This window comes from Indicator indicator, chromosome 2 (assembly GCF_027791375.1).
Source record: "Indicator indicator isolate 239-I01 chromosome 2, UM_Iind_1.1, whole genome shotgun sequence".
NCBI classification, from domain to species: Eukaryota; Metazoa; Chordata; class Aves; order Piciformes; family Indicatoridae; genus Indicator; species Indicator indicator.
This window is the reverse complement of record NC_072011.1, coordinates 56,355,565-56,379,179: the sequence shown is the minus strand read 5'-3', so window position 1 is coordinate 56,379,179 and position 23,615 is coordinate 56,355,565. Positions and strand designations below refer to the sequence as shown.

The 23,615-nt window shown below is 42.1% G+C and overlaps 1 protein-coding gene across 1 annotated transcript; it reads left to right on the top strand.

Annotated features, from left to right (window-relative positions):
• The first annotated feature begins 2,819 nt into the window (after positions 1–2,819).
• On the top strand, positions 2,820–17,916 carry TAF1A (TATA-box binding protein associated factor, RNA polymerase I subunit A). Its single transcript, XM_054397229.1, has 10 exons — positions 2,820–2,955; positions 4,218–4,384; positions 5,536–5,649; positions 7,031–7,229; positions 9,466–9,596; positions 10,499–10,657; positions 12,218–12,284; positions 13,442–13,562; positions 15,503–15,663; positions 17,643–17,916. The coding sequence occupies exons 1-10, from the start codon at positions 2,820–2,822 to the stop codon at positions 17,783–17,785; spliced, it is 1,398 nt and encodes a 465-aa protein (XP_054253204.1). The 3' UTR covers positions 17,786–17,916.
• The last annotated feature ends 5,699 nt before the right edge of the window (positions 17,917–23,615 follow it).

Below are 23,615 nucleotides of genomic sequence, written 5' to 3'. Positions count from 1 at the left end.
TTTTGTATTTCACATCCTTTAAAATGAGGCAATACCTATTTGCCATTGCTGATATTGGCTGACAAAAAGCTCTACGAAAGCCCAAGTCATAAAATTTAGAGGTGGATTTTATCACAATTTGCAATATGGAAGTAAACATATTCAAGCATGTTTTAGCGTGACTGTAGGAATGACAGACAAGTGATTTTCCCCTTGACATTAATATTTCTTGTGGCTTAATGCCCAGCCTGATTTTTTGGTCCAATTGCTTGTGAAGACAGAGCTGCTTGGTAATTTTCCATCACTACAAGGTTATCAAGCTTATCTTTATTAAATGACCAACATAAAAGGTGACAGTGACTGTGGTCATAAAGACAAAAGCAAGAGAGGGAGATGTGAAGAGAAACAAGATCATATACTACTTGCATGTCATTGCCTTTATTGGGCAATAACGAGTAGCCTACAGTCAATATACATACACAACTGCTGCAACTGTCCAGCATTCCTTACAATTTCAAATATTTCATAGTTAATAATCTACCCACTTAGTAACATACTCAGTTTTCCCCGGTGTATGACATGAAAGAGAACTGTTTCACTTAGCTGGGGTTAAACACTAAAGGATATTTTGGAGGTAAAATGAGTAGATGTGGCACTTTGGGGCATGGTCTAGTGGTCATGAAAGTGTTTGGTAGAAAGTTGGGCTTGATCTTAAGAGGTCTTTTCCAACCTTAATGATTCTAAATAGCTAAACTGAACTGTGAGAGTAGTCCTGCTGTACATGAGGAATCTTAACTGTGTGTCTATAGTTACAAAGCAGCTCTCCCATCTCTCCTGCACTGAAGTATCTACTAAAGCAACTAATACTGATTAACAAGATCAGTTGGTTAAGTTTATGTAAGAATCAGCAATGACTCTCACTCATGAATAACATAGGAAAAGTAACAAGCAAAATGCGAACATGCTTCTAACGTAAGAACTTTTAGAAATAAAGTGGAGTTTTATAATAGAAAGAAAAATAAAATGGAGCAAGCTGGACAGTGAAATTAAAGCACTGACATAAGAAAAGTTCAGAAATGTTGCAGAAAGTGACGCACTTGGGGAACACAAATTATCAATGAGGTATTCGCACAAGGTACATGTTATAAAAGATGGACAAACAAGCAGGCATTGGTGCTAAATAACTCACTTGTCAAGCTAGTCAAGTGAGTGAACTCTCAGTAACACAGAATACTTAAGAACTGAAATGCTGGTCACATATTGGAAGAACACAGGATTAAAAAAGAAGGGGAGAATTCTGTTATCCTCACATAGGTTAATTAAATGTCATATTAAGGTATGATAATGAGGTTTAATGTTCAAATGCTACAAAGAACTGTTCTGCCTTATACTATTGCCTTGACACTGTTATTGACCACAGTTGAACCAGGGTACTGGATTACATGAATCTGAGAGCCAGTTTATTATTTACACACCCTCACATGGTAGAGCCCTTCAGAAAAAAGCTGTAAATTCTTACTTGGAAAACTGGACTTTACACACATCAAAACACTCCATGGCAATGTCAGCTGCCAAAAGTGATATGAAGAAACAAGGTCCAGTACAAATTTGTACAAAGGAGATTCTGTGGTTGAGGCAGGAAGATTTCTAGAATCCAGGTACTCTGCAGGAGCACAGACAATATTGTTGTTCTACATTATAAAAGATTTGGAACTGGAATGCTTTTCTTCTAACATGATATTTAACATTACAAACAGAAAAGTACCAATACAGCTAATGAACAAAGTGACAACAGCATCTAGTTAAGTACGATTTTTAGAGTAACTATTGAATTAGTCGCAACTGCATTAATGATCTGATTGTGCTACCTGTGGATTAAAACATCTCTCTGCCACACTACTGAACGCACCGCGGCAGTCTCCCATACTTCTCTTTTTGCCAGCGGGTCTCATTTCCTCGCTGCCCCAAGCAGCAGAAGAAAGGCAGCTGCAGAGTCTGCGGAGTCGACTCCCAAGCTGCCTGCTGCCCTTTCTTGGCAGACTCTCGGGAGGCTTCGGGCTACCCCCTGCTATCTGCCACCCTGGCACCGCCGTGACCGCTGTACCTCCACGGTTTGTATCATCCTTACACCGCCTTGCTCCAGCCGGTGGATCCCTATTCTCTATTTATTTCGGGTGGAAGCAAACCCCAGCTTTGCCAGCCGCTCAGCCCACCGCCGAACCTGACAGCGCCCGACCAGCCAGTCGGCCTGGGCGCAGGCCCACTAGCGCCAGGGCCTTCCCCGAGGTCTGCACCGCTTTCTGGCCAGCCCCCGAAACCCGCAGCCGAGGGGAACACCGAAGAAGAAAGACGCTTTTTACAGGCTGAATTCAAAGCAGGTGGAGGAACCGCCTGGCGTAGCCTTACCCAACACGACCCCCCCCCCAGGGCCACCAAGCCTGCCACCTCGTGTCGCCACCCGCTCACTGCGCAGGCGTGCGAAGAAAGTTGCCTCTTCCATGATGGCGAGGTGGCGACAGCCACTTTTATCAGTCCGCATGAGCAGGGCAGTCCCTCCGCCCCGCCGGCCCCCAGCATGGCGGCAGCCGCCACACGTTTCCCAGGGTGCACTGCGCCTCCCGGCACCCCGCAGGAGGCGGTCGCCGTTAAACCCAGCTCCCGCCAAACCGTCTGGAGATCGTCTCTGGTGGTTTGGCTGGGTTATAACGTTTGGAGCGGCCAGAGGTTCCTGAAGTCTCCTTGCAGTTGAGTCGCCTGCTACGGTCAAAAATGGGCGCTGCCCGCTGCAGTCGGGCGGTGAGGCACCATTAGTGCGGGCGTGGGGGCCTGCCTGCGGCGCCATGGACAGCTTTCTGGAGGAGGAGGAGGAGGAGGAAGTGGCGGCGGCGGCGGCGAAAAGTCCTGCTGCGCAGGCGACGAGCACTTTGTTGCCAGCCCTGCACCTGCCATTCCTACCACGGCACCTCTACCAACCGGGTAAGCGCGGATCTGCCCGGCTCCGGCCGTTCTTGCTTGTTCTCGCCCGACTACCGCGGCTCCCTCGGCTGCGCCGTTCCTCTGCTCCCGGCCTTCTCTCCGCGTTTCGCCTCTGATCTCCCTCCGAGTTGTGCCGTCTGGCGTTCCCGGTGCCCCTTCCCTGTAGCGTGTTGGGGCACCCGGCAGCATGCGAGGGGCCTGGAGGCGGCTGGTCCATATCAAATAAAGGTCGATGAGGGTACTGATAATGAAGGTGTTGTGGGTGCAGGTGTCTGTAAAGCCTCTGGAGATGTTGCTTCAAAATAGCTTTGTAGCGAAACGCTCTGTCCATGTCAGATGACTTCTCAGTAACTTTTTTAGCAGGACTCAATTACAGCTGTATTTAATTCGTCATGTTTACTGTGGGGTTTATTTTCTTACTAATTTTGAGGTTAGGCTAGATCTATAAGTAGGCTGATTAGAAGTAATTTTGTAGAATGCACTGTAATAAAATTGCTTCAAAACCACTGAGTTGTTACTTTGCCGACAGCAGTCAGGTAGGAGGTGGTTCAGTGAGCTCTGCGTGCCCTTTGCAGAATGCTCTTATGGCTGGAGTGTTGTAGGGACATGTTTGAAGGTTGGACTCTATGTTAGAGGTCTCTAACTGAAACAATTCTATGATTCTGTGACAATCATATGTAACTGTGAGCTTTAAACAAATGTCGAAATGGAGCTTCAGATTTGTGCTGTAACAGGAGCTGAAACAGTATCCATGTTGGAAGGGTAAGTGGCTTTCCAGTTGTGCACTTAAAATAATTCCCTACGTTTATCCTTGTCCATAGTACAAACTGCTTTGATACTTGAGTAGTCTGTGTCTGTGCAGATCTTCAACGCAGCAGTCGTGCAAACTTGGGTAATGATTAGTAAGGCAAAAGAGTTGTCCCCAGAATGTATGGTGAAGTGATAAAAGCACTGTGGTCCAATTCTGGTAGAGCAATAGTGTGTAATGATTTGCTTTTCACTGTTTCAGAGGTCTGCAGCTATGTGCTTCTTGTGGAAAATGCTATTTCATATTAAATTTCCAGATGTTGATGTAGCCTTGCTTCCCTGTGGACAATTAGGGTGTGTTTAACTTCAAACCCATGTAGCTTAAAATCGCTTTCTGTAGTGCCTGAGGAAGAGCTTGTGAGAGAGATACTGAAATGGTAGGCACAGTGCCTGAATAGGGGCTGTGACAGTTGTGGTCTCTGATGTTGTTTGTTTGTTTTGTTTCGATTGTTTAGTGTCTTATGAACATAAATCAGACTTCAAGAAGAGCAAGGAAGCCTGTTTAAGTTACATTCAGGATGCCATGCTACAAAAGCAGTGGAAAAGGGCTGCAGAGTTTCTGACCTACTATATTGAGTCACTAGAAAAAGACTTTTCTAGAGAATCTGTGGGTCCATCAGAGGTAAGCCAGCATCCCTTAATAAAATTATTTTCTAGCTAAAAAAATTACTTCTAAAAAGTATAATACTTCATGACCAGCATTTATCTTGACTAATTACAGGCTTGACTTTTTTTTTAATAATTGGAAAAAAAGTATCAGAGGTAAGACCTGAAAGGTTAAGTAATGGCAGGCTACAGAAAATACACCAGACCTCATAACTGGTAGTGCTTAAGGCAGCACACTGTCCAATTACTCAACAAAAGTCTGCCTCTCTTTAGGTTTAACCAGTCTTGACAGAGCTTGAATTCTGCTGAGATCTTTCTCTCAGGGGTGCTGAGCAACTGCAGTGTTGTCTGCTGTTTCTCCTGAGAGAGTGTTCAGTGCACCTGAAAGGCTCTCTGAGTTTGCAGGCTGTTCCTTTTTGGTGGGGGTTTGGTTTGTTTGTCGTCTTTTTTCCCACCCCCCCCCCCCTTTTTTTTTTTTTTTCACATTGGGTCTTGACACAGCAGATCAACACTTGGCTTAGTGTAAAGCTTGTATCTATGAAAAGTCATTGTAAAGTAATTTACTAAAAATAGAAAGGCAGTAATAGTTTGCTAGTGGCCTCCCATCAGTCAGAACCCATTGGAAAGTTAGTGGCCTGTTTAATTTTTTTACCAACTCCTTTACCACTTGCAAGAGATCCTGGCAGAAACAGGAGGAAAGGATCAGAGCTGTTAAATGGAGTGCTTGAACATGGATTAACCTGCTGGAATATTTGGTTACATTGTGTAGGCAGATCTTGACAACAAGTGCATGTAGGTCTAATTGGAAATAATCTTCATTACTAAGTTACTTGTTCAAAAAGAATTGTTTACTTTGTGTCTCAGCAAGATCATATCAAAGGAAAACAATTTTTCAGTAGCAGGAGGAGGAACCTTTTGACAAATGCAGTTCTCACAAGTTTTGCTGGAGTGCTGTATGCATGAGCAACTCTGAAGTACCCACTGACCATAAAAGTCTTAATTATGTCAATTACCATAGCAGTAGGTAACACTTAGTATTAATTTTTAATTTGCAATTCAAATGTAAATTTTTTTTCATATGTTACAGTAAATTTGATAAGACTGTATGCACGGTGACTTGCCATTTTTGTACTAAGGTTATTTTTTAATTTTTCTCCCCTTTAATAGATGATTTGGAGAATGGGAGCTGAAATTTTGTGCCATCATTCCGGCAGCAGCATTAAAGAATTCAACTCTTTTACAGAACAGATGAAAACTTTAGGATTAAAGAGGTATTTGAAGGTAAGTGTGCTTAGTGCAGTCTTGATGATTTTCCATGTTTACCTGAATGCTCGCTTAAAGATTAGCTTCTGGTTCTCTTCTGAAATGCTTTACTGACAGGAGTGTCAAATCCAATACACCTGAGTTAGCAATTGCATGATATTTTAAAGGCTTTTCTCTGCCTAACTGTATCACATTTGGTCTGTATGTTGGATCACAGATGGAGGTTGTCAGTCTTTAGGTCCTTTAATCTTCTAATTTGAAACAGTTACATTATTTTCATGCATGCTCCAGTAACACCTTATTATTCATTAACACCTGCCAAGTTTTCTTTCCAGTCCTTAATTTGGCCACTGTGCAAACTTGTATTTAAATATTGTCATCATTATCTGCTCGCTTTTCCAGTAGCTAATCTGTATAGACAGGAGAGGGTCTTATACTGTGGCCCTCTTTGTCACCTAGCTGTAGTGCTTTTGCTGTGGTGGCTTGTTCAAACTTTTTGTTTGTTTGTTTCTTTCTTTGGCTCTTTCTCACTTATGATGATGCTTTTGTCTGTAGTTCTGCTGTATTTGTTCAAAGCCTTCAGCAGAAGCTCTGTGAGAGTTTACCAGAGCTAACTGAAGGTTTAGTCTTTAATCCAATGCCCAAACTAACATGATAAGCTGGTAGGACATCCCTCCTTCAAGTGTTCTGCAGCTGGGTGGTGAAATGAAAAATCAGCAAATGTAACCCGACTGGATTTCATCAGGTCACTCTTTGATCTTCCTAAATAGATACACCTGTTACTGACAAGCAGGTTTTTGAGACAACTGCTTTCTGCTGCCTGGATAAATACCACTGAGAGTCTACCACCTGATGTGTGACTTTCTGCTCCATGTGTTCCAAGAGCCCCTTTTCTTTCCCAGGGATACATCTTTGTATATGCTTTTAATTACTAGTGTCTCCAGTGTCTTCAGACAGAAAAAAATTACTTAGGTTCTCATCTCATCTCTCTGCCCCCAGTGAGACTTGTATTCTCCCAGTCATATGTAATCTTTCCAGTCATATAATCTTTTCAGTTGTAAGAGACCTTTAAGATTGTTGGGTCCAATCTTCAACCTAAGACCACCATGGCCATTAAACCATGTCCCAAAGTGCCATGTCCACACATTTCTGGAGCACCTCCAGGGACAATGACTCCACCACCTCCCTGGGCAGTCCTGCATTTTTCTCCAAAATTCCTTGTAAAGATGCTGTTTGGACAAATAAAAAAAGGGTAAAACACCCTTCTAATTAAAATGCTTTATTAACTGTTTGCTATATTTCATATGCATGTGAGTAGTCAATCTCTTCTTTGCTGGATTGATGAGAATCTCTCCATTTGTGATCTGAAACACTGTGGTCTGGACTATTTGAATTGCAGATTTCCCTAGAGCACACATTTTATCTCCTGTGTAATGGACTAATAGATGAAGCTTACCAAAACCTGTCCCTGGCAGAAAGTTGGAGGTTTGGAGAACGTTCAGCCGTTCAGGATGAGGAAAAGAAACTGATTCAGGCTTACAGGGGCCTGTTGGACTACTACAGCTGGTGTAAGCAGAAGAACATCCTGTTAGAGCATGGTAAGTGATTTGTGTGGAGCTGTAAACTCCCAACTTGCCCATGCAGGCACCATGGTTTGCAATGACACCTTTCATTTGAGAATTTCATGTGGATTGTACAAAATTCTGTATCAGCAGCAATGGTGATGTCAAAATAGCACGCTGATTAGCAGCTGTCTAAAGTGTCCTGAGATGCTCTTCTGAAACATTTCTTATGCCCAGCATACAACACCTAAAATAACGATCATTGCTGTAAGTGAATAATTCCTTTGGCATAGTAGGTGTAAAAGTGCTTGACTGCTGCCAGAATTTGGGGTGTTGGAAAAAGTGCCCCCCAACTTGTCTCAGTTTCTTTAAAGATAGTGTCTTGAATTGAGTTGAACCTGCTGCTGTTCATACCATGCTGCAATCATGCCAGCTTCAAAAACGAAAGTGCTAACTGGAGCAAAGTATTACGGGGCTTGAAGTTTAGATTGCAACATCAGAGGCTTCCTGTTCTGGATGCTGCTTCTGGGTTTTTTGGGTGTTGTCGGTTCCACTGGGATGGCAGCAGGACCAGGAGGGATGGGGAAGTAGTTTTCTGGCTTGGGCTTTTGGCTCCCTTGCTTCTGCTTGCTGCTGCTTTGCCCTGTGCTTTTCCTGGAAATAGGCTAAGGTAATTATGCATTTTGTACTATGTTTATCTGTGCTCAGTTGTCTCAATCCCAAGTTTTTATGTTATTTTTCCCTCACCTCTCTGTTGGGAAAATAGAGAGGCTAACCTGCTGGTTCAGTTTAACCTGTTTTGTTCTGATTTAAACAACTACAGATAAGTAAGTTGCTATTTCTGTATGGTATCTAGTTCTGCATGTACTTTGCTGGCTGTGTGTTCAGTTACATTAGATCTCTCCTAGTTTCTGTGAAAACTTACGGAATTTTTGTTGATGGACTGTGCTAATTTAACACAGCTTTTTCCCTACAACACAGAAGTGAGGGAAGAGTAATACATAAAAAACCTCTGTGCTGAATGTTATGAAAAAGGGGAAATAAAGCGGGAAACAAAAAAATACTTATTTGGCTCTGCCTCCCTCTTAATGTGATACAAAGGTTTGGTAGTTCAGTTGAGGGTTATCTTCACAATGGTAATGGTTGGTTGAGAATAGTATTTGGAAAAGATAGATCCAAAAGCAGTAATACTACTTACAAAAGGAAGGAACTTCCCTGGGGACTTTAGGAATATATCAAATACTCACGATGCTGTTTGCTGACTGTACAAATTCCTCTTTTCATCCCTTTTTATAAGAGAATCCTTCTGAGCTGATACAGCTGCTTATCCACGTGTGGTAGGGGAAGACCCAAGAGAAAGGGTGCTCTCACTCTGCAACTGACCTGTTTTCATGAGAGCCACCTAATTTATGTCAGATGTCACCATGGAGAGCATGTGCAAAGCCAGACGAAAGAAGTAGGCACCAGGAACAGATAGAGATCTGTTCCTTTGCCCACGCTTGTCCCAGCATGGGGTCTGTCTTCCTGTGCCTGGCAGGGCATGTGGCTTGGGGGAGGGCTTATGTGAGTCTTACTGACCCACAGCCCTGGGCTGGGGGGAGATATCTCCCCCTGGCTCCCTCTATCCCAGCCTCTGTGCTTCCCCCATCCTGTTTTCACAAGGGGGGTGGGGAGGGGCTTTGGATGTACTGCCACATTGAGAGAAGAGTTCAATGAACAAGTGAGTTAACAATCATAAATACAATGCACAGTTACATTAGCCTGTTTGCAGAAAAAGCACAGCAGAAAGCAGCAGCAAGCAGAAGCAAGAGAGCTAAAAACCCAAGTCAGGGAGTTACTCTCCCATCCCTCCCTGTCCTGCTGCCATCTCAGCAGAAGAGAGCCAACATCTAAAATCTCAGAATCCAAAAGCAGGAACAGGAAGCCTCCCATGTTAGAATCTGAACTTCAAGCCCCATATTATTCCGTTCCAGGCAGCACTTCCATTTTGAAGCTGGCATGAGGCAGGATGGTATGAATAGCAGCAGATTAAAACTCAGCCTTGTGCTGGTCGCATCTTCTCTTGGACTACTGCCCATCATGCCCTGTAAGTTGAAACTGGGTGATGATAAATTTGAAGAAGAGTTGTAAAAACTTGTTTCAATACTGAGGAAACCAAGGCCTCTTTTCTTACAAGTTTGTCCTCTGAATGAGGTCCTTGTGTGGTAAAATGTGATCGTCTCTTGGGTCCACCACTTTTGACTAATTTTGTCTTTCTTTCATGTTTTGGTAGGCCAGGATGGCTTTGAAGACTTGTCTGTTGAACAGGAAATGCACAGTTGCTTTCGGAAGGCAGCAGTGAGTTTGCAGGAGATTATTACAATACCTGGAGTCTGGGATCTCTTTGTGAAATGCTATGTGGATGTAAGGGCATGTTTTACAGACACCTTCCTCTTGTGTTTACCTGTCTAACTTTCATTCAGATGTCTGTCTGCAGGTTTTTTATCTCTGTGTGGGTGACAACAAAGTATTGTTAAAACCACACATCTATATGTGTGTCTCACAGGCTATGATTTAGAGCACAGTTTATTCCTGGTAGAACTGAAGAGCCTGCACAGAGTACAAAAAGAGACTTCTCTGTGCATTGCCAAGCAAAAGAAATAGACAAACAGTTTGCATGTTTTGTTTTCATGGAGATAGTACAGAAATTGGAGCACAGCTGCTTTGTTTAAATTCCTGAAAAAAAATTCTTTCTTTTTGGCAGGGCACTGTTTTTCTGGGTACACTAAAGACACCAAATATGCAGCCCTTCTGTTCTGATTGTTTGGTGGTTTTTTTCTGTGGGGTTTTTTATTTATTTATTTATTTTATTTCTAATCTCCTTAGAATTGGTAATTAACTTCAGGTTAAGAAATTTGTATTTCTTAATCTTAAAATATTTAAAAAATTCTTTACTTTCTATAATTGCTGACTTCTCTAAGCACATTTTATGGCATTTCGGTGCTGACAGCTGCCAAATTCTTTCATTGAGCTTCTTTTTTTAAAGACCTGATGGTGTCTCTTTCCAGTGAGCAAGCACTGGTAGTTCTTTGCCAATTACTTGTTAAAGGAATTTTCTCCTGTAGCAGCTTCTGTGTGTGAATTTTTGTCTATCTGTGATGAGAGTAACCAGTGAAATGAAAATGTGCTGGACTTAGTCTTATCCAATATGCTGCACTCTAAGATACAGCCTGTGCTATTGGATAGTTCTGTGGCAGCCCAAAATTCATTGTAAGACTTTGATTGCTGATATATGACAAACTAATGACAGACTTGACTTCTCTTAGTTGTTGGAGTTCTATGGAGACCATAACGAAGCCCACCAAGTATTAAATGAATATGCCTACAACTCAAAGTTTCCTGCGAATCCCAATGCTCACGTGTACCTCTATCAGTTCCTGAAGAGACATGGTGAACCAAAGAAATCACTCATATCTGCACTGAAGGTACATATTGTGTAGTAGGTACAGTCTGTGGTCATTCGTGTTACATGGTGGTCTGACAACTTGGGTCAATTGAGCTCCTTTAGTATTATTTACCCTATTGTATTCCTGTGGGAAGCAGAGGGTTAGAGGAAAATTAATGGGAAGAACACAAATGGGGGGCAAACAGTATCCTTTTCTGTCACAGAGCAATAGGGGTTGGAAGGGACCTTCGAAGATCATTAACTCCAACCCCTCTGCCAGAGCAGGATCACATAAGAGCATGTCCAGGCAGGCCTTGAAAGTCTCCAGAGACTGGGACTCCACCACCTCTCAGGGGAGCCTGTTCCAGTTCTCTGCTACCCTCAAAGTGAAGAAGTCAAGGTGGAACTTCCTGTGTTTGAGTTAGCCCACTACCTCTTGTCCTGTCACTGGTGACCACTGAGAAGAGACTAGCCCCATCTTCCTGACACCCACCCCTTAAGTATTTGTAACCATTAATAAGATCCCCCTCAGCCTCCTCCAAGCTAAGCAGCCCAAGCTCTCTTACTTAACCTTTCCTCATAATAGATGTTTCAGTCCCCTCAGCATATTAGTGGCCATGTGCTGGACTCTGTCCAGCAGTTCTTTGTCCTTGAGCTGGAGTGTTCAGCTGTCTTTGAATTCATATCTGGTTTGCCTTTTGATACATGGTATAACTTATTAAAAGTCAATAAATAAGCTCAGAGAATGACTTCATGTGCTTGCAGAAGGCTGTATCAGCAGTCTAGTACATAACACATCCTTATTTCTGTTACAGTTTGATCTCTACAATGCTGAAGAAATTAGATATTTCCTTCACATTGATCTTGTCCAGCAATTAGTTTCTCTGCTTATTTCCAAGGAGCTGTGCATTTAAGCTAAAACAAGTTAATTTCTGCTGGCTGTTGGCAGGCAAGACCTTGCAGTTTTAAGCTTTTGCATAGCTGCTTTTAAATTCCTGCTTTTCTTGCCCTAGCTCGTTGTTTGCAGGAAGATACCAAGACCAACGTTTTGTGTAAGCTGTTTTGCCACTTGATGGCGCTATTGTGCCATCACCGTCAAAGTGAGGTGTTCTAAAACAGCTTTATAAAATTTAGGTTTCAGCTGTAGCTTATATGTATAAAATTCCATCTTGTCAGTGCTTTTTAGCAGTAGCTTTAGAGTCTAGTCTCTTACAAGATAGTGACTACTCAAAGAAATGGTTTGATGTGTCTGAAAACCATGATTCAATGTGCAGGCCTAGGAAGGAAATAATGTTGCCATCTAAAAAGGGGACACTGGGTGTGGATTTGGGCTGCTCCTTGGGAATATTTTATTTGTCACAAGCAGTGTTTCTCAGCAGCCATTAAGGTATTTCATCCATGGTGCCACAGTGTCACAGATGTGCAAAACGGACCTAAATATCAAGGCCCCTTAGTACCAGATTGCTTAATCTTCCAAACTAAAGCACCAAAAACTCTGGAGCCTGTGCTGCTCTTGATCAGGTAAAAGTCTTCAAAAGTTTTCAAATAAAAAAAAAATTATCTGGGTTTTGTGGGTTTATTTTTATCTTTATTTTTTCAGATCTTGCATGATATTGTTCCTTCTCATGAACTGATGATAGATTTTAATACTATGCTTCAAAAATCAAGTAAGTCTTTAAATACCTTTGCTCTTTATGTTATTCTACAATAATATTCTCAAATTATTCTTCAGCATTCTTAATGCTTTTAAAAGTAATTTTGTTAAGGAAAAAGCCCAACAGCCCCCATTATGGGAACCTTTAAATTGGATGTGTGAGCAGGCATTTACAAACTTCTGTAAACAAATCCCTTTCTCATTTTAAAGGCTAATCAAACCAAACTAGTCTAAGGCACAGCCAGGATTTCAAAAATAACTTAATATGTTGTTAAAGGTACCCTACTCTGAATCTCCATTCCCTTTTTGAGGTCTCTGATTTATTTATTCTTCCTTTTCTGGAGGAATTGAGATGGGTCTGTGCTTTTAGTTCATGGTTACTAACCAAAGAACAAAATCTTTCCTCTTGGAGGGAGCTTTCTCTTCAAGCTGGTAACATCTTCCAATTTGCAGGCTGTTTTCTCCATGCTAATCAATTTAATTCCAAGCTGTCTGTCTTCCTGTGACCTGGTATGTTCCAGCAAGTCAGCAGATGGTGAAATGTCTTTGAATCAAGATTGTCCTCTCTTACTTTTTCTCTTTGGGAGGGGAAAAAACAAGCTCTTGGCTGAAAGCTACCTTTTTCTGTTCATGCATGACACTTGTGAACTTTTCATAGCTAATTAGGACAATCTGATTTTTTGAAGAAGATGAAGAAATTATTTTAAGAGCTCTGTTGACATGTAACTACTGATATGAAATGTGTGTTTTATTCCTATCAGTCCCAGATTTTTTTTCTGGTAGCATCTCAGGATTTGAAGTGGTCAAGAGGCACCATGTTCCCCTCCTACAGGGAAGAACACGTTGATCAATGAGGCCCATTAGACTTACTGATTAGGGAACTCTGGAAACAGCAGCTACTGTAACCGAGGCAGTGTGGGATAAGTGAGCAGTGCCTCTTGAGTTAGCAGTTCTTGAGCAAGGTGGGAGTAGGGACAATGTTTCTGGTATGAGTTGTGCTCTAGAGCCAGGGAACCTTATCTCTTGGAAGAGGCAGGAGGCAATGAGGGGAACCCCCTCAGTAACAGGGAAAAGAGCAGTATTTGGGGAAGCAGGATGGAAAACTGTTTTTCTTGTTGTTTACTCCAGCCCAATCTAAGTAATTAATTTAGCAGCCTAATTTTCTTCTAGAGAAAAGGAAAAAACGTCGACTGGGACTGGAAGTTATTTTTTCAGCCTTGGATTATGCTGGCTGGAAGGAAAACCTGAAAGCCTGGAGCTGTTTGGCAAGACAGATGAAACAAATTGTCATGTAAGTATGTCTGATGCACTGTGCTAAAAACAAATGTGTCAAGTCTCCACCTTTGGGCAATTGACAAGTGACACTTCATAGCCTTTTCTTTCATGCTGGGCAATGGAAGAATTATCTGACCTACCCTGTGGCTGTGCTTGTCTGGGGTGTGCTTTCACTGAGAGGAAAGGAGAAATTATTGAGAATTCCAAATTTCCATTTTTGTAGTAGTCTGAAAAAATTGGTTTTGAGGGGGGGTTGTGTATGGGTTGTTTTGGGAGTTTGGGGGGGGGGGGTTGTGTCGTTGTTGTTTTGGGTTTTTTTTGGGGGGGTGTGTGGTTTTGGGTTGGTTTTTAAGTTTACGTACTTCTGCAGGAAGAGTTACTCAGATGCTTGAATAGCATTTACTGCCCATCACTAATCTCACTCTTTGAGGGAAGGCAGAGGAAACAAAAGTTGTTTTGTCTTCTGCTCTTGTCACTATGCATGCATTACCTGAACTGCTGGGCTGTGGTAGAGGCATAGCTGGTACTGTACAGGCTGGTATGTTGTGCAGTGTTGGAGAATGCAGCAAATGTGTTCTTAAAAGCTTGAGCCCAAACACTTGGGGATCATGTTGTCACCAGCACTGAATGACATGGCCTTTGACTTCAGCAGTAGTAATCCCAGGCAGTCTGTGCCCAGAAGGTCTAATGTCTAGACTTTATTTTACCCAACAAACAGGGTGCTGTCTAAGCCCTGTATATTTACAGTAAATTAGTGACATATTTTGCTGTTTTATTGCCACCTCTGCAGCATCTGCTGTTAGGGAATAGAAGCTAGTGGATTAAAGCTGGGAGTGTTGTTACATTCAGTTAGTAAAAATGGTATGATACTCTAAGGTCTAGAGAGGTTCTCTTCCCCCTCTACTCTGCTGTAGTGAGACCACAGCTGTAATACTGTGCCCAGGTTTGGGCTCCCCAGTTCAAGAGACAGGGATCTACTGGAGGGAGTCCAATGGGGAGCTGTGAGGGTGATTGAGGGACTTGAACAGCTCTCCTATGAAGAAAGACTGAGAGACCTGGGGCTATTTAGTCTTGGGAAGAGAAGGCTGAGAGGGGATCTTATTAATGCCTATAATTATCTGAGGGATGGGTGCCAAGATGAAGGTGCCAGTCTCTTTCCAGTGGTGCCCACTGATAGGACAAGGAACAGTGGGTACAAGCTAGAACACAGGAAGTTCCACCTCAGCATGAGGAGACACGTTTTTTTTTTTTTTTTTTTTTACAATGAGAGTGCCAGAGCACTGGAACAGACTGCCCAGAGAGGTTGTGGAGTCTCCTTCTCTGGAGACTTTCAAAACCTGCCTGGATGTGTTCCTGTGTGACCTGCCCCAGCTTTGGCTGGGGAGTTGGACTCAATTTCTGGAGGTCCCTTCCAACCCTTACCATTCTGTGATTCTTATCTGCATTTATGTATTGGAAGACAACTCCAGAATATCTTGGTAAAACACTGGGCATCTTGTTTTTTTTATGGGAATATGACTTCCTTGTGTGAGAAGGTTTGGATGTCTGAAGTGCTTGGTTTGATGTCTTTATAGCAGAACAGTATTTGGGATAAATTACTATTTGAGTATGCACAAAGAAACACAAACCTTCTCTAAAAACAAACCAATCCTTTCATGCTACTAATTTGTTGACAAACTTGAAGAAACTTTTTTGTTACTGTAGGACAAACTGGCACAAGTCAAAGGCTTACTTCATTTCACACCATAATTCCAAGACTAAGTAAGCCTGCTGGAGTTCACCTCTGCCTTACTAGTGTTGCCAGGGATTAAAATAAAGGTTATTTCTGTTCAGTGTTACAGTGTAAGGTCAGTCTGTCCATGCTAGCAATATAAGACCTGTAGCAAGATGATTATAAAATTGTCTCCTAATCATCTCTTTATGCCAATTTAAGCTTTCCTGTAACTTATTTTCCAGCTCTGAGAAGCATCTTGACTGGATCAAACAAGAGTGGAGCTCCAGAAAGGACTGGTGGCCAGCCTTCCATTTTAGCCGTTACTTAGCAAAAAGGAATTGGCAGGAAAATGAAAGCCTTTCCTATGAAAAAGCTGTGGTGGCTGGAATCTTGCTGGGAAAGGGTAATACTAAATGTTCTTTCCTTTTCACTATATAGAACAGAAATTATGTCTTGTTTTAGCCTGAATTAAACAGGATCCAGCTGATCTACACTTTGGAACGAGTGTAGTTTCTTTCTTCTGTGAAAGATTGTCTTTGAAGCTGAACAGCAGAAAAATGCTTATATTTGTTTGCTTTTTGAAAGAGGAGAATATTTTGCATTGCTTGTCTTATCCTGGTTTAGAATTCTGTTTTATCCTGCCTTGTTGAGCAGTTACAGTACTATTTCTCTTGTTTAACACTCAAACTCTTATTTCAAAAAATGCACAGCATGCTCCTGAGTGAATGTTGTGAGGACTACAGAGAATTTGCTTGCTGGATGCCAGCCTAGGCAGTGCTTCTGCAAATAACTGGGGAGCAGCTGGTCCTTAAGGTTGTAATGTGAGGCTCTGAGCGACCTGCTCTAGTTGAAGATGCCCCTGCTTAGTGCAGAGGGGATTGGACTAGATGACCTTTGGAGGTCCCTTCCAACCCAGACCATTCGGTGTGAAAAGAGGAGGAGGGGAGTGGGTATTGAGTGGAAACCATCAGTTTTGTAAGGAGGTGAAGATCGTGACCTCTTTAGTAGCGTTCTTTGAAATGCTGCCAAAACCAAGTGAAATATCAGGCCAAGAAGCAGCTGCTAAATTGAGAATATGATGTGGAGATCATGGTTTGGACTATGAGTTGTTAGGCAACTTGTGTGTCATCAACTTTTCCCTAAGTTTATATTCTGGACTTCATGAAACAATTTATCTTTTTTCTTTCAGTCAGATGTTGTCAAATGTCTTCCAGCTTTACCAAATTATTCAAGCTCTGTTTTTCTTTAATGATGTTTCTATGCTTCTTGGTGTCAGTGTCACAGAAATCACAGAAACATTCAGGTTGGAAAAGACCCTCAGGATCACAGAGTCCAACTGATAACCCTACTCTGCAAGGTTCACCCCTAAAGCATATCCCCAAGCACCACATGAGAGCATGAGCATCTCTTATCCTTATCCTTTTAACTTATCCAATGCAATAAGTTAATCTATGAAATCACTGCTGCTTTACACTTTTAAAATTTTACTTCCTAGTCTATTTGAACAGTGAAAACAAAAGAGAAAAATGTTTTGTAAGACACAGCGTATAGTAATATCATGGCATCCTGGCCTGTATCAGGAATAGTGTGGCCAGCAGGAGCAGGGAAGTCATTCTGCTCCTGCACTCAGTGTCCAGTTCTGGGCCCCTCAAATCAAGAAAGATGTTGAGTTGCTTGAACATGTCCAGAGAAGGGCAGCAAAGCTGGTGAGGGGTCTGGAGCATAAGCCCTGTGAGGAGAGGCTGAGGGAGCTGGGGGTGTTTAGCCTGGAAAAGAAGGAAGCTCAGGGCAATAAGGCTACAACTACCTGAAGGGTGGCTGTAGCCAGGTGGGGGTTGGTCTCTTCTCCCAGGCAACCAGGAACAGAACAAGAAGACAGAGTCTCAAGCTGTGCAGGGGGAAGTTTAGGCTTGATCTTAGAAGTTCTTCACAGAAAGAGAGATTGCCCATTGGAATGGACTGCCCAGGGAGGTGGTGGGGTTGATGTCCCTGGAGGTGTTTAAGAAAAGACTGGATGCATCCAGACAGGGTTGGAAAGTCTCCAGAGAAGGAGACTCCACAACCTCTCTGGGCAGCCTGGATGATGCACTTAGTGCCATGGTCTAGTTGATTAGTTAGGATTGGGTGATTGGTTGGACTTGATGATCTTGGAGGTCACTTCCAACCTGGTTGATTCTGTGATTCTGAGAATGTTTGCTGGGTCAAATGAAGATAGATTTAATGCTGCAGTTATCTATCTTGTGTGTGTGTGTCTTGAATCATTTTATTACCTTTCATTGCTGAAAGCTTTCTTAGATGTTGCATGTTACTTAAAGCATTTTCTATTTGATTCTTTCATTGTATAACTTAATATTTTGTGTTTGTTCTTCTTTGTTTGCTTAGATTGCAAGTACTTCAAATACGTGTCACACCAAGGCTGCAAAGCTCAGGTGAAAAGGTTTCGGATACTGAAGAAATTTGTGAATAAACACAATCGTGTCTACCTGAGAATATCTGGTCTTTCAGATTCCTCTGTACAACCTTAATATAGAAGACATCCTTAAGGTTCTTGCAATACTTCCTCTCTGTGAAACTGACTTCTGTATTGGTGCTATTCTAAAAGTTCTAGGCAGACCCAATCAACTTAGAATTAGACTTTTTTAATATATTTTTCTGTAACAAGGCTTTGGTTTGTATTTATTTTATAATAAAATGAATATAAATCAACTGATAAGGCTGAAGAATTTTTTTAATACCAGCCCCATATTTCTGTATGACATGCAAGCAGATTTCAGATACATCTTGAAAAATATTTAGTATTATGGTGTGGAAGTTCTGTATCGATGGTGTTGTAGGGTTTATTCTCCTCATGTTTAGACATGTAAGTAGTGATATAAATGACCACTGGGAGTTACTTCAGAATCCATTCAGGACTAGCAGTGGCATTCATGATAGGTGTTGTGTCTTAACCTAGGAACAGTTCATGGTGCATTGTGAAAATGCATTCTCAACCTGTAAAGGGTACATAGCTTGCTGCTTATAACTGAAACATGGAAAATGGAGAGGTATGTACCATGGTTTTGCATTGTGTGTTGAGAAGAATTATAAGATGTGAAGATCTAATGCAGCTTGTTCAAACAGATGATACACTTCCACATAATCCAAAGGCAGTTTTTCCACATGTCATACTTGGTGGTTGTGTGTCCAGTTCAGGGGTTGTTTTCACACTGTTGGTGGGGGAGTTAGTGGAAGATTACTGTAGCTATGTGGCTGCAGAAGGAAACCAATGCTGCAGTGCTTTGAAAGAGCAAAAGCACACAACTACCAAGAACTTCTGTCTGGTGGAAGAGACTTTATAGGATCTTTTTGCAGTCTTGCCTGAGAGTTGAAATCTGCAGTGTTGCTATGTTTGGAGAGGAAATGTTGATGTGTTGTCACAAAATGCTTTGCTTCAAAACACCAAAATGGTTTCCAAATATTACCAGTCTGTAGAACTCTGGTGGATGAATTGCTTGAACTACTTCTGGGAATGAAATAAAGATGTCTTTAATTGCATAGTAGTATATGGATAAGCTGTGCTTTTAGAAGCTGAGTGCTTTAGCTGGGATTTTTTTGGTCTAGGTTAAGATAGGTCTTGTAAAATGTGTCTTAAACAGTAAGTGAGATACTTGCCATAACTATATTTTGTCAAAAAAAGCCCATCAGGCAGTTATTCATCATTTCCCAACCTGTGTGCTGGTTTAGTTCTGACTCCCTAAGAATGTGGCTGCCTCCTGTAATAGTCAATTACTATGTTTACTGGAGATCTTCAATTGAGTTTTGGCTTAGTTTAGATTATGCAAAAAAAAACCTACCCCACCATCCTGTAAAATAGGTTTGGTTTTCTTATGAATTGTCCTTCTCATGCTTTGTGCAGACCTTCTGTGAGGATTTTCTTTATGTATTTATTTATGTTCTGTGTTCCCTTCCTCAGATTTGATGTGGCCCTGGGCAGCCTGATCTAGTTGGGGGTGTCCCTGCTCACTGCAAGGTGGCTGGGACGAGATGGATTCCTTCCAACCCAATGCAATCTGTTGAACAGATAGCACATGTTTTCTTTCCTGCTCTTCTTCATGCTGAGGCAAGGAATCTGTCCAGGAAATCCACGTTTTCTGTGTAGACCCATTGTCTGTTGTCCTTCTGTTATTCCACCTCTTGTTCTGCTATTTTTAATGTTAAAATCTAACACAACTACAAATCGGCTTTACCTTCTGCTTTCCCTGTTCTTAGATTGCTGCTCTTCCTTGTGCTTTCCTATTACATAAATCTTTACTCCAGTTCAAGAAAAGGAAATTAATGAAGTCTCAGCTGCTTTTTAAAGCATGTGTGTTCTTACCCTGTTTCCCTTACCAAGTTCTCTGTATTCTGAGCAGCTTTCTCATTCTGGAAACTTTGGCAGAACTTGGCTTAGATTTCAGAGCAGTGTAAGCATTATCAGCAGTGAACAAGCCCATACCTTCCCCTTGGAGCAGTCCTGCAGAACTGGAGGATTGATGTGTTGTGTACTGGCTTCAATTTACAGTTCTTCATGGCTTTCTGTAATTAGTGTTCTTACCTGCAGTGGTTAATGGAAGATTCTTCTCTGTCAGGTATTGCTGCATTTAAAGAATGGCTGGAGAGTGCCATGTTGGGCAGAATAACCCAGACTGTTCACTGCAAAGAGTCCTTGGGTAATGTGAGCAATAAGCTCTGTGGGAGGTTATGTATTCTCTCCTTGCCTGAAAATGAATAAAGTTATTTAAGCTTTTTTGCCCTCATCAGAGGGCAACAAGGAGTGTTGTCTCCTGATCTTAAATATCAGTTCTGCATGTGGGTAAATGTTTTGTGGTTTTGCCTGCAAAGTGGCATGCTTCTAGGAAAGGAAGAGAGGTATCTTAGCAGTAGATAATGCTACCCTAAAGAGCTGAGAAATGCTACAGAATCAAGAGGACAGTAGTTACAGATGCAGAGTGTGCCAATATCCCCACGTCTCTGCTGTTTGTTGTGGCTTCAAAATAAGGCAAATTGCCAGAGACATCCAAGCAATGCCTTAATTTCTGTGATTGTCTGCAGTGTTTGAGAGCAATAACTGAAAGAAACTGATAGCTCAGCAGACTTAAATACTTGGATTTAAAGTCCTTTATCTCATGACAGTGCTGAATCTGGCAACTGGCATGTTTCCAGCTCATTGAGATCCAAGCAGAGACAGGATTATTGGCAGGCTGATGGATGGTCAAGGTGCCCCAAGTTAGAGCCACAGCAAAACAGATGCAGGGGAAGTGATGATGACCCTCTACTCAGCACTGGTGAGGCTGTGCCTTGAATGCTGGGTTCAGTTTTGGGCTCCTCACTACAAGAAACACATTGAGGTGCTGGAATGTGTCCAGAGAAGGACGATCAAGCTGGTGAAGGGTCTGGAGAATGAATTTTGAGGAGCAGCTGAGGAAATTGGGATTGTTTAGTCTAGAGAAGAGGTGGCTGAGGGGAGACCACATTGCTCTCTACAATTCCCTGAAAGGAGGTTGGAGTGAGGTGGGGGTGAGTTTCTTCTCCCTAGTATCAGGTGATAGAATGAGAGGAAACAGCCTGAAACTGTACTAGGGGAGGTTTAGGTTGGATATTAGGAAAAATTTCTTTCCTTCAAGAGTGGTGAGGCACTGGAACAGGTTGTCCAGGGAGGTGGTGGAGTCACAGTCCCTGGAGGTGTTCAAGAAATGTGTGGACATGGCACTTTGGGACATGGTTTAATGGCCATGGTGGTGTTAGGCTGATGGTCAGACTCTATGATCTTAGAGGTCTTTTCCATCCAAGACACTTCTATGATTCTAAAAACCCAGAGGTTGTGTTTTTGGGTTTGTTGGTTGTTTGGGTTTTGTTTGTTTGTTGGTGTGTGTGTTTTTGGGGTTGTTTTTTTTTTGGTCATTGTTCGTTTGTTGTTGTTTGCTTTTTTTTTTTTTTTTTTTTTTTTACAACAACCATTTCCCAGTAAAGACTCTGAGGACATCCATAATTGCAGGGTATTCTCAGCTGTCATGTTACACTGATGGTTTTAAGAAGCTAGGATTGGGAGCTTTTGGCTTTTCCATGAGCCACATGCAGTTAAATCCTGTGGGAAAGGGAGATGAGTTTTGGATGAGCAGAAGCATTCCTATACATGAGATTCTCCCTGCAGCTTCCTATTCCCCACTCTGCCTGTGTCCTAGGGTGGTAATGCAGTAAGTAGGAAGCTGCTAGAAAGAGCAGAAAAGATACCTTTGCATTGGTATTAGTTCCTCCAAGGATTTGTGGGGAGAAGAGAGATCTAATAGCCTGTTTTTTTTTTTTTTCTTTTTTAAAATTACTTTGTTCTGATGTTTCAGAAGCAATAGAACAGATCACAAGACCTTGCTCTCTAAGATGCTCTTTTGTATGGAGATATGGAGGTAGGGGAGGGTGTGCTGAAGCCACTCTCCCAGACTGGCTGTTCACTCCTGCAGCTGCAAGGTACAGCAGAACTTCTTCCTCTGCACTAGATCCCTTTGGCTCTTGGTGTGATGCTGATCTACTCATGCCTTGTGATGCATGCAGCACAGCAGTGATGAGCACTCTGGGTGCCTGGGGCTTTGTTGTGATATTACAAGTAGGGCTGTGTACATGAAAGGAAAATGTTTGTAAGAAGGGAGCTTGGTTGTGGTCGAAGTACTCACGGTCTGCTTGTGGAAGAGCAGAGCTTGGGAAGCCTCTTCCTCAGGAATAAAGGCTGAGTACACACAAGGTACACCTGCAGACACAGCTGATGCTGGGCTTTGCTCATGCATTCCTCACCAGTGGTGAAAGAGGGCAGACATCTCCTGCATCTTTAAATCAGTTTAATATCAGCTGGGATCAAAGCCACTAAAATCACTTAGCTTAAGAACAGAATATCATGGTCAAATTCAGGCTGTGCTGGTGCCTTAAATGTGTATTTTCTCTTTATTTTTTTTTCCCCTGAATTTCTTGTTTTAACCCTGAATATATATACTTGGATTTGTGGGTAACATCAAGGTCTCTGTAAATCGTTTTTGTTTTTTTAATTGTTGTTTTTTTTTTCTATCCTGAAACTACTTGTACCTATAATTGTTGCCTTAATTTCATTGCATTTTATGGCCCCTGTTCAGTCTTTATGAACCTGGAGCCAGGTTTGGGGCCTTTTAGAAGGTGAGTACAATGGCAGTTAGCAACTGAATATTATTCACTTGTGTTTGTAACTGGTGAGAGATTATCAGGTTATGTATATGGGTACTATTTCATATTTTTGTTTATTACTATTTCCTGGTTGAAGGATTTCTCAACCAGTTTAAACTGAAATGTAGGGATTAGATTTGTGAGTGCTTCTAAGGACATGAGAAATGTCTGGAGGTTCAGCTATATGATGCGTGAAATGCTGAAGAGGCAACCCACAGGGCTTCTCTCCTGCCAAGCATTATACTTCAGAGAGAAAAAGGGAAAGAGAATGTAAGCAAATCTGAGTGAATGCTGAGCTCTGTGGCTGGCAATTAATAAAACAGAGAGGATGAATGAACCACACTACAAAGTAGCCCAGGACTCTGGTACATCTGACCTCAAGAATCTTACACTGAAGGAAGTGAACATTTGGCTGTGCGCTGGAAGGAGCAGCAGCAGCTACAGAATTTCCTTGCCCACGTGTTACTTTGCCTCTCTTTGTTGTGCCTGATAGACAGTCTGCTGGGACAGCCTCAGTGTCTGGATTATGGGCCACCTTTCCAGCCCCTTTTTCTCTTAGAGTTCTGCTCTGCCTATGAAAATTTTGGCTGCTGTGATCAGGACAGAGGCAACAGCATTGCAGCAAGATACTGGGACATCGTGGATTATATTGATCCCTGAGGGCATAAACTGCGTGGAACAGATATCAAAGATCTTCTGTGTCAGGTAGGGCAGAAAAATAGTATCTGTATCCTGCACTTTAGGCTGACTTGGGTGTCAGTTGTGGTTTTGATAGCCTCTTACATCTAGCTGTGTTGCAGCAGGGCAAAAGTGGGCTGAGGGTAATGGTACCTAATCCTCAGCATGCATTTGGCAAAGTGCTTTGTGTAAGGTCCTTTGTGGTATCTGGCAAAGTAGTGATTATTTGGTAGCAGCAGTGATTTATGAAAGCATTGCCCAGTGCAGATGATGATTGGGATCCTGATGCTCTGTTAATTTTCTCCTACTGGAGTGGCTACTAAATTTTTGGATTACAAATTCTACAGGATCAGATGCTTATGGCAATTATCAGGCAAAATGATTGGATCCCTGCACTGCATGAGTTATGTGGTTTGTGTTCCTGCTGAGAGTGCTCCAAGTGGTGTGGTTTTTAAAGTAGAACAAAATGTAATAGGC